The sequence below is a fragment of the Oryzias melastigma genome, linkage group LG4 (assembly GCF_002922805.2).
Source record: "Oryzias melastigma strain HK-1 linkage group LG4, ASM292280v2, whole genome shotgun sequence".
Classification (NCBI taxonomy): domain Eukaryota; kingdom Metazoa; phylum Chordata; class Actinopteri; order Beloniformes; family Adrianichthyidae; genus Oryzias; species Oryzias melastigma.
The window spans coordinates 14,784,475-14,795,780 of NC_050515.1; the positions used below are offsets into that span (position 1 = coordinate 14,784,475).

Sequence of the window (11,306 nt, forward strand, 5' to 3'; positions counted from 1 at the left end):
TATTGACTCTGAAATAAACTGCACAAACTTGACCAGCAAGTGTACAGTGAATCAAATTCAATAAAATGCAACTTTTAAAATATAAAATGCAAACATTAACACAAATTTATTCTAAAACATTGTGCTGGTTTTATTCAAAGAGAACAAAGAGTCCTCTATAGAGAGAAGTAGTATTGGCCTTCCTTTTTTCCACCATCAAGATAAAACCCAAAAAGATAAAACATGTTCCAAAGTTAAATTGAAAGTGATTTTTATCTGTCAGAAAATGCGGAAAAATCAAACCAGATTAAGCACAACTGGTTTACATTGTTTCTTCGATACATGGGCGGGCAAGGTGTGAATCGAACCCCCAACCATCCAATCAGGAGTCATCTGCCCTACCACTGCGCCATAGCCACAGATGAAGAAACATTTAGAAGTCCCTACTTAATGAGACAAATGCCACAATAACATTCTAAAAATGCCACACACACACAAAAAAACAATGTTCAATGGAGTGGGTCTTTACAACAGCATGAATACACAGAAGAAAAATGTATTTAATACATTTCTGTCTTCTTGTGGCGGTTAACACATTTCGTCCAGGGCCACAATAAGTTGGTCGATAAAGAGTCTTTGAGGAGAAGATGCCCAAAAAAAATCTGACATGTTTAACTCAGAAGAGTCCAATTGAGAAGGTGGAGAATTTCCAAACATGACTGGTATAATTCAGTTACTGCAATTTCTTCTGATGTCAGGAAACATCTGTAAATTATTCAAATCGAATTTGGTGTGTTTATGGTGAAGATAAATATTTACTGTCAGCCTCCATGTACACGAGTTCCCCACTGTCTTTTGTTCCAGCAATTCTTTGTGAGGTGTTTTAAATTTTCCAAAGAATCTTGTTTTTTTTATTTTTTTTATTATGTTGTTCTATTATTTAATCTTATTTAAATCAAAAACTTATTTAATGGAGAATCACAAGTGATTTGTTTGTGCTGATTTAATCCTTGAAAAACAAAGTGCTTCATTTACAGTTTATCTAACAGTAAATGGTTTATATTGTAAAGCTTATAAACCAGATAAACCCCAAAAATGAGGCTTGTTTGAAAACAGACTTTAAAAGGAAGTACTTCAATGGGAATTTTACTTAACCAATATGTCATCCGCCTCAGGCACTCACCCGCAGAAACTGTCATAATGACCTCAGCCACCTTAGACGTATGACAAAAATGTTACTAATGTGTATGTGTCAAGAGAAGCCCAAACTGTTTATAGACGTCGCCTCTCTTGCTGCACATTCGCCTCACCAGCCTTTAAAGCACGTCATTTTGTTTTTGGAAACTCTGGATTTGATTCCAGAACATTAGATGGAAACAGTGTGACGTGAACATACTGGTAGATACAAGCCAACAGAACCACCAGCATTTAGGCTTCACTGAAAGTTGTTTGTAGCTGCTTAAGTCCCAGTTCAGGAAGAGGAGCCTCAATAAAGTATGAAGAACTTTTCCATCCATCTTCTTCCGCTCATCCGGGACCGGGTCGGGGGGCAACAGTCTAATCAAAGATGCTCAGACTTCCCTCTCCCCGGCCACTTCCTCCAGCTCATCTGGGGGGACTCCGAGGCATTCCCAGGCCAGCTGAGAGATGTAGTCTCTCCAGCGTGTCCAGGGTCTTCCATGGGGCCTCCATCCAGCAGGACATGCCCAAAAACACCTCTCCGGACCAGATGCCTGAGCCACCTCAACTGGCTCCTCTCAATGTGGAGGAGAAGCGGCTCTACTCTGAGCCCTCTCCAGGTGACCGAGCCACTCACCCTATCTCTAAGGGAGCGCCCAACTCATTTCAGCCCCTTGAAGTTGGGATATCATTCTTTCAGTCATGACCCAGAGCTAATGACCACGGGTGAATGCTGGAATGAAGATCGACCAGTAAATTGAGAGAACTTTTTAAACAGTTTGATCCAATACGATGAAAAGATTTTATTTTTTTTGTCTAGATTCAGTGTTTCGCATGCTGAGCAACAAGTTAGCTTCAATAAGGCCACCTGCTAGGTGTCACGTAACTCTGGACTTGGTCAGGATCTGGTTCCAAAGAGGTCCAGAAGCGGTCAGAGGGAAAACACAGGGAGCCCTCGCGATCACCCGCACCCGGGCCCACAACCTGTTCAGGCTCATTACATCAACACAAAGCAAGATGTGTTCCCCCGCTCAGTCTTACAGATCCGAGTCTGCAGCGTGCCACACATTGATGCACAATGGAATAATAACAGTCACGCTTGGCATCTGACAGTGAGGAACGAAGGACTAACAAATGATATGCTCGGACAATCAGGTCATTTTCATTGTGCAATTGGCCAAGTCTCTTTGACGGGGTTTCCTACGTCTTTTGAAGTGTGGGACAAAAGTTTTGCGATGGAGGAAAAAATTGGCCAATGAGGTTCAATTGAGAGGATAAATGAAGCACAGGAGTTCATTAAAGCAATGTTCCAAATTGTCTGTGTGGACTTGAGTGCCATCAAACAGCGCGAGGGGAGACGCCAAATGTAATTTTGACTGGAGTTGTGGCTTCCCATCTGGCTTCCCATTGTCTGTGCCTGAAAGGAACGATGCCCGGGCCCTCTGACTCAGTTCTTGGTGCTGTTCGTCACGTTAGCAGTTCTCCCATGTTAGTTTTTACAGCAAAGAAAACAGACAGGCAGGGTTTCCCGTACGCTTCTGCAAAAAGATGAATACTAACACTTCATGTACAGTAAATCATGTTTTAACCCTGTGACACTCTTTCCTTAAACTGAAGTGGTGAAAAGTTATTTGGAAATACACAATGCCAGAAGTTCTCCATATCGCTAGTCACTTCCCTGAAACCAACACAAAGCTTTGCAGACACTGCAGATCTCAAAGTTTGATTGAAATGCATGTGCGACCAAAACGCATATAAATGCATTGTCCGTACATATTTTAACCCCAATCCGCCCCTAATTAGATCCAAATAGTCACTTGCGTTCTCAAAATATATTGGGGTGGCAAAATAAAAAAAAATTAAAAAATTTTGTGGGTTTATAAACCAGAAGAAAGTTTATTTTAATGACAGGTGTACCCACAAATGTGAACAAAAAGACCTTCTTGCCTCATGTATCCTGTTAGCAAGGTGTGCTTAAATGCTGCTTCATGGCACGCAGACCGGCAAGAACAAGTGTGTACATGTCTCCTCTTAAACACCTCACCTCGCGTTGGCACAAAAACATCACATAACTCAAGAAAGGAATGTTGGTTAAAAAAACAAAACCTTTTATGATTCAGTTTTTTGATTTAATTACTTTAGTGTTTCTCTGCCTAGAAAGAATCGTGCATAAGTTAAAGTCTTTTGTTTCAACGTCTTGGTTTACTTTGTCAACAAAATATTTTGCAGAGGCATGTAAGGATAAAACGCATGACATGTTGGTGTATAGATTTCACACCTTTAGAGCTTTAGAAGCTTTTCTGGCTGAGTGAGAAATGTGTATGTCGTTAAGATCACAAAGAAAAGAACTGTGGTTGAGTCATACAAATTAATCCATTTGAAACGTGTCTTTTTTTATTTTTTAACAGCACTTTTTAAAACATTTTCTACCTTCTTTCTGCAATCATGCCAGTTTTGCAAAGCACCACAGATCTAAATAAAGTCCCGAACTTTCAGACTTACATATATACCCTGAACGGTATTACTTGACCAACGTCAAATAAGTACAGAAGAAGTAAAGTGAAGATAGTCTTCAGAAAGTTCAGGTGTCAGATATAAAAAAGAAAGCTCAAGGTGACACAGGCAAGTGAAACTGTCTGATTTTTTGGCAACTTGAATTTCTTTATCCTCTTTTATTTTTAATGATAAATTACATGTAAGGTTTTATTATATTGTTGAGACTGAACTGAGCACACATCTAGTTTTTTTTTTTAACTTAAATTATTTATCAGTGGCTTTTTCCTAATTATGTGTGTCCCTTGGACTTCTTAACATGCCTAGAAATAAAGAAATGACAATTCAACAGTATAGTATGGTGGCCCCGAAGTGCAAATCCCACCAACAAATCACTCAACGCAAAAACATTATAAATATGACAATGACAACAAAACAAATCCCCCCAAAAAAAGAAAACAAAAGAAAAATGAAACTTTAAGGGAAGCAAAAATAATTCCCAGGACTCAAAAGGAAATGTTAAGAAAGTAAAGCACAAAATATAGGCACTGCATTACTACGCTGAATGGATGATGCCGTTTTTTAATGTCTGCATACTTAAAAAAGTTTTGGGATTCATGTGGAGCCTGTCCAGTGTTGTTTCATAACTTTTAATTGAAATGATGGACAAACATCATCATCATCAAACAGCAATGTCCCATAGTACTTATATTGTCCAGTTTCTTGTTTTGTTTCATTTTTTCACATTTCAGTTTTTTTTTCCCCAAACAAATACATTACTATTTTTTCTTCTTTTATTTCTGGATCAGGATTCTGGATTGCGTTGAGGTTTTGTTGGTGCAATTCGCACTTCAGGGCCACCATAGCATAGACCAGGGGTCACCAACCTTTTTGAAACTGCGGGCTACTTCATGGGTACTGAATCATACGAAGGGCTACCAGTTTGAAATAATACATTTGCTTAGTTTGCCTTTAGTTATTCATTATTAATAATAATAATGATCCTTCTCTATGTAAAGACACTGATTTCTTAGCATAATTATCAAGCTAGGAAACAGATATCAATATTCAGAACTTTATTAATCTCAACAGATCTTGTCACATTTTGAGGTAATAACCAAATGAAATGTTTTTAACAAAATTATAACTTATTAATCAATTATTAATTAATTATTATTAATTAATCATAACTATTATTAGTGGATATGCTCCTCAAACGCTTTAATTCAGTCTCATGGACCTGTCCCTTTATTTTCCTTAAACCTCCGAATAGGTTGATTGACAAATCCCACAGCAGACAAGAATCTGCGCATGGTGCGTTCACTGACCTCTGGACATAAGTGAACAGCCACTCGGCCCAACTCTGTCCACTAAACTTTGTCATTTTTAAACAACCCGCAGCAAAACAAATCAGTTTTTCAGAGAAAACGTCGACACTATTTAATCACTTAATTATATCCTGATCAGTGCCGGTGTTCTATGTTTTCTCTGATAAACTGCTTCGTTTTACTGCCGATATCCGGGGCTCAGTGAACGCACCATGCAGAAACACTCAGCAGCCCTGGGTTCTGTTTCATTACACATGAAAGTTTAACCAAATTCTAGGAATTTAGAAAAACAGTATCGCAATGATACGGTTTCATAATAATGCGATGAAACACAAACCAACTCACGCGATAAGTCATTATAAACACGGCAATATGTGTTTTTTTTTTATTTGATCGTCTAAAAAGGAGCATTTGAGTGACGTCACAGCAGTGTGGTGCGCGCGTGCCGCGCTGGGTCGCGCAGCGAGTCCACTGACAGTCTCAGATGCAAGTCACAAGTCTGTTCAGTGGAATGTAAAGGAATGTCCAGAACAAGTATTCAGGCTGCAAAAGTGCGGCTACAGATGACGCGATGAGGAAATCTTGGTTATTGATTTTACAGAGGAGATGCACGATCAGCTGTGACGCTGATCTCTAATGGTGCCGCTGTGCTGTACTCAGACAGACACTTCAGAAGCACATTTAATCAGAAAAAAGTCAATTTCCATTACAGTTCTGCGAAAAATATCCATCCATTTCATATGCCCATAACACCAGCTCCTCTACACGCAATAACTTTTTTTTCGAAAAATTTTAGGTTTTTTTTTGTTTTTTTGTTTTCTGTGTTTCCATTAAAGATAACTAATAATCAAATATTCTCGGTGTCTCCACGTGGGAAAGGGAGAAGGGGACGCCTCATTCTTTGTTATTAGCTGCATTTCCATTACACATTTGCGCAAAACTTTATGGAAATTCTTGGAATTTAAAAGAAAAACGTTTCGAAATGACACTGTTTCCATTAAATTATAATTTTGCGATAAATCACAAACCAACTCACGCGATAAGTCATTAAAAACACGGCGATGAACGACAACAAGTATTTTTTTTTATTTCATTCACTAAAAGGGAGCATGTGGGTGACGTCACAGCTCTGTCTGGGCGCACGTGCAGCGCAGCTCGACACAGAAGAGAGAGAAGTCTGTTCAGTGGTTAAAGGAAAAAGCAGCAAATAAGCATCTGGACCTTTTTTTCTGTTTGAAAACACCACAACATCAATTCAAGTTTCTGTCACGGCGCTCGCGCTCATAAGACTTCAAGCTCCAAGCTGCAAAAGTGCGTCTGCAGGTGAAACGATGAGGAAAGGAGGAGGAGCTGCTGCGCGATTCTGTATGACCCGCAATTTGTATGACCCCTGGCATAGACTCACTGTAGACAAACCGACATAAGATATACAGTAACGGAGCCGGTGCCACAAACGGGCAGACAGCTGGTTCCTCGTGAAACAGGTTTATTAGTTCAGACAGGAACTAAGAACATTCCAAAGTCCACAAAGCTAAATCAGGGTCAGACTGGCAAAGGTCAATCACAAGCATGTGATGATCTAAGAAGAGAGTAGCGATGTCAGAGTCCAGGGGAGGGTCAGTGCAGGCAATCAAAAAATAAGCAGGGTCAAAGCAGAAGATCAGGTCCAGGTAGAAAAGTTCGGTAATGCAAGCAGGGTGGCACAAAACAATACTTCGCACAGAACAAAGATCTGTGCACTGTTTAAGTAACAGGTGGGTGATTGTCAGATGAAAGTCAGCTGAGTGGCATCTGGGGAGTGTGCGCTGGGGCAGCTGGGAGATGTAATGCAGTCAGTACTCTGGAAAAAGCTTCCGCCAGTGGCCAGAGGGGGAGCCAGAACTCTGACTCCTGACTGCTAGTTAGGTTAAGTTTCCTGACAAATCGCGTATTTTGTAGTACAAGCACCAAATTTAGCATGGATGTACCTTGGGATCATCTCTTCTGGAAAGGCATGTTTGCCACATGAAAAATTCAAAATGGCAACACGGTCTGTTCATGCACTATATATATATATATATATATATATATATTCTTGCAGGTAATGTGCTTTTCTGAAAGAGGGGATCCTAAGGTACATCAATGCCAAATTTGATGCTTGTACCACGAAATGCACGATTTCTTTAATAACTGGCTCCACTTATAACACATTGTTCATTGTTCTTGATCAAAGTTAATCATTTGGTTTGATTATTGTGAACCAAAATGTTTTTTTTTATTTTATTATTTTTTTATTAAGGTAGTAAAGTTGTTTTTGAGTATGTGGCAAATCCTGGCAGGTGGAACTTCACCCAAACTTTCTCCAGTCAGGATTCAAACCAGAACCTTCTTACCCCCTTTTGATGAAGGAGAAGCAGGAAGAGGATGTTTCTTTTGTATTTTGTGTGTGTGGCACAAAGTGGAGTGATGGGGAACAAAAAAAAAATCAATTTATTCACCAGATAAAAATGAGTTGAAATTTATTTCAAAGCAAAAAGTCACATTTAAAAAAAATTGCAATTCATTTGTATTTCTTGTAACATCACCTGTAAGTCAAGACTGTAACTGATGTTCATTCAGGCTGTACCCCTCCCATCAGACAAAATTCCCCCAATTGAAGAAAACTGATTTACATCAACTTTCAAAAGATTCTCTCTGTCAGCAACTACCAGACTCAGAGGAAAGGGTATTAAAAAGAAATACTGAAGTGGGAAAGGCATCTTAATGTAAGTTACATATAAAGAGTCAATGTTGGTCATTGTACAAAAAAACACAAAAGGACTACTGTTCTTTTGATTTTTCTTTTTTTTTAATAAATTTCACATTACCATTGCATCCATGGAAAAGCCCCACAGAACATAAACGGAAATGTAACAACCAGTGCAGGGAAACTAAGTGGGTAAACTAAAATTCAAGTATCAACTTCCAGTAAGTTAACTATCTAAACTCCAATCCTAGTCTTCCCTCAATAAGAGCAATGATGTTTAAAAAAAGAAATGACATACAAATAATCACTAAAAATCTATTTTTAAAAATATCTTAGACATTTTAAATTATTCTATATAAATAAAAAAGACAATAAATACAAAATAAATAGGCAAATAAATAAATATTCAAATCCATTTGTTGTGTTTACAACTCAGTAGTCCTTTCTTTCAAGAAGACGGTGGGGTTGACATCTGCCAGGCGAGAGCTTGAAGAACTGTTGATAACTGTGGATCCTGTGTCTTTCACATCAGGTACATGGAAGGAGGCCAGAGGACAAGGACCCCTGACATTATTACAAACAAGCTTCTGCAAAGAGGCCGTGTTGACGATGTCGAAGCCGACGCTGCCTCCAAAAGTGCTGGGTTTCCAGTATTCCGGAGAGCAAATGGCATTCCCCATTAAACCTTTGAGCGAGTAAGGGGCTCCCATTTCCACCATCGTCTCCCCGAAGATGCCGTTGTGGCGGGGTTTCTCCACCAGCAGTCCCGCGTAGAGTTCCACAGCATCCACATCTCCGTACAGTTCTTCCAGCACTGCAGCCATCTCTTTCTCTCCTAAAGACAAAATTAAAAATATGTTAATAAAAGTAATTTTTTATAGACTTGAATTTTTTTTTTTTCAAGCAGAAGATCTCTCCTCTCTTCCTGTTTGTGATAAAAACCTGCCCACACTGAGCCAAGTCAAACGTAGAAATAAATATTTAACCTCCAAAGCTGCAGGGGAATGTGCTTCCTTAATGATAAGTAAACTACCACATGAGCGGTGGAAGGTACTTTCTGAGGCTTTCAAAACTTCCTTGAGAGCTGAAATAACCTCTTCTTTCATTTTTCCTCCCTGTATCTATTAGATTTTGTGAGTTTCTGACTTTGTCTCACCTGTCATGTCTTCAAAAGACGTATATGGCTTCATGTTAAAGCGCTTTCTGTATTCATTGAGTGACTGGTAGCGCATTTGTCTGCTGTTCTCTATGGACTTGATGGCCACGTACAAGATGGGTCCTGGGACGTTACGACCACCAGCAACCTGTGAAAGATAATAAAGAGGAACTGAGTTATACAGATGTTTGTGGAACCCTGCCAATGCCGTAACAACAGATTTATTTCTTACCCGTCCTGCTATCTGCTTACTGAATGACTCCACCAGGTTGTTGATGCCATGCTCGGTCAGCACTGAGGTATTGAAGACAAATTCCTTGTAGCTGTACTCTTTTTCCTCTATATGGAAGCTATCAGGCATCAGTGGGTGCCAGTGGTAGAGTGTGTTGAACTCGGATGAGATGCGGTTTTGGTACTGGAAGCGTTGATTGAAGAGAAGTTCAGGGTCAAACTTCAGCTTGAAGTGATAGCCACTCAGGTGCTGCACATAGTCCTCAATCACAATCTTGATGGTCTCACCTAAAAAGACAATGATAAAATCAGTTGATGTGGACAATATAAGCAACTTATCTTGCAAATCTATTGGGATGGAGATTAACTCCATATTGTGTGACAAGGGGAGGGTTTGTCAAAAAAAAAAAAAATACTAGAACTTCCTTCACTAAAAAACTTCCCCCTGACTTTATCTTGACTTACCAAACCCTATCAAAGGGAACATCTTTTGAGATGTCTTCAAACTCACCGATAAGGATGAGTCGTGCAGTCTGGAAAAGTCTTTCATCGTCCCAGTAGGGGTGGACCTCCTTCAGAACATCACACACTCGGTTGTGTTCACGGAGCCAGATGGTGGCGTACATCATGAGGCCGGGGACCAGCCCGAATGCCTCGTGGCCAACAGCGAAGCGCTGAGACTCCGAGACATGAGGCGGGTAGTGCATTTCAACGCCAACGTCCTTAACTGTTGGGGGGTACACCTCTCCATTCAGAACCTGGAGTTACAAAACAAAAGCAGGTGAGAGATGCACATTTGGTACAATTACATGAAGAAGTTCACCTTTCTCTTCACATACCTGATGTTTAAGCTTTCCATCCTTGAAGAGTCTGAGTTTGTGTTGCCGTGCCAGGTTGCCTCCATAGATGTGGCTCAGATCCACCTGAGAGCACAAGTCACTCAATTACACCTTCGCTCTTTAAGAAGGTATTTTTTAAGTTAAAATTGTGTCTAATTTACATTGAAATCTACTTACCCCATGACCTTGTGCCACAGTGAAAGCAGGTCCGTTTTTCATATCAGATTTAAAGAACTGGTGGGTGAAGTGCTGTGCGAAGAAGGCAAACATGAGGTTGGTGCCCTGCGGGTCTGGAATGAACTTTCTCCTTATCAAGAGCTTCTCTGCCAACTCCTTAACATTGGGGAGTTCTTTTTTTCCTATAGACAAAAAAGAAGAAAAAAACCGTCTTAAATTTTTACTTCATAAACGTCACTGAAAAATGCGCTAACAGTTCATTTCGACTTGTCGGGACAGGTCTTACTGAGCAGAGATATCATGTGGCTCTGCCAGCAATGTAATTAGGCCAGAACGTTTGTGCACATTTAAGAATCTGAGAAAACTGGTTCTCCTGAAGAACAAAATACGCACCTTTTACTCCCATAGGGGTAGGGCAGTTCTCTGGCACTGGGGGTAAGGTGCGGGTATAGTATGACAGGTTGGAATAGGCTTCCCAGCTTTTGTAGCCGTAATCAGCGTTGTAGGTGGGGGGACTGTCGATCATGTGGGATCGAGCTGAAGATGGAAGAAAAAAAATAACATTAAATAAGTAATGTTTTTAACATTTTAGATTATCCTATTAAGTAAATTAACTTACATGTGAGCACATATCTCATGATGGCATCTCTTAGAAAAGAAATACTGTTGACAATGTTCCAGAACCCCTTAAAATGTGTGAGAATATAGTGCACAGTATTAGGGGATGGCTTCAGGGTCACTTTAATCCAGGTGGAGAATTCCGCTGTAAAGATGAAGAAAATATAAGGTGAGTTAATTCATAAAGTCATGACAGAAATTTATTTTAAAATTGATTCAAATTTCTAATAGTTTATATTCTTTACTTACGAGTTGTGCAGTTTTGTCCATAATATCCTGTGCGTGTGCAGTCACACTCGTAATTGTCCGAACCCAAAGCTGTGCACACGCCTCTGTTCTGGCAAGGCGCTGCGCAACACGGATTACCTTTAGAATACAGGGATGATTAGTTCCCTAACACACGAAAAAGCCATAAACCATCTCGTTTCCAGCCGAGGTTGAAAGCGAAGTTCTCCTCTTACCTCCTTCACAGACCGAAGCGCCCAAAGCCAGCAGTAACACCAGAGTTCTGAATGTGTTCATGCTCCTGAATTTGATCTGTTTCTTGATGATTGTCCTCCTGTCCTCCAACGTCAAGTGCT

At 39.9% G+C, this 11,306-nt stretch overlaps 1 protein-coding gene across 1 annotated transcript; it reads right to left on the reverse strand.

Annotated features, from left to right (window-relative positions):
• Positions 1-7,226: 7,226 nt before the first annotated feature.
• Positions 7,227-11,247, reverse strand: ptgs2b (prostaglandin-endoperoxide synthase 2b). Its single transcript, XM_024279356.2, has 10 exons — positions 11,187-11,247; positions 10,975-11,091; positions 10,727-10,870; positions 10,501-10,644; positions 10,108-10,289; positions 9,931-10,014; positions 9,603-9,849; positions 9,093-9,379; positions 8,861-9,008; positions 7,227-8,539 (listed from the first exon to the last, which is right to left on the reverse strand). The coding sequence occupies exons 1-10, from the start codon at positions 11,245-11,247 to the stop codon at positions 8,130-8,132; spliced, it is 1,824 nt and encodes a 607-aa protein (XP_024135124.1). The 3' UTR covers positions 7,227-8,129.
• Between the last annotated feature and the right edge of the window lie 59 nt (positions 11,248-11,306).

Excerpts from the sequence above, each read along its gene's own strand:
- ptgs2b (XM_024279356.2), bottom strand. The coding sequence starts at position 11,247 with ATGAACACATTCAGAACTCTGGTGTTACTGCTGGCTTTGGGCGCTTCG. Across the intron at positions 11,092-11,186 it reads CGCTTCGGTCTGTGAAGGAG|GTAATCCGTGTTGCGCAGCG; the intron begins GTAAGAGGAGAA and ends TGTATTCTAAAG. Across the intron at positions 9,009-9,092 it reads GTAAGCAGATAGCAGGACGG|GTTGCTGGTGGTCGTAACGT; the intron begins GTAAGAAATAAA and ends TATCTTTCACAG.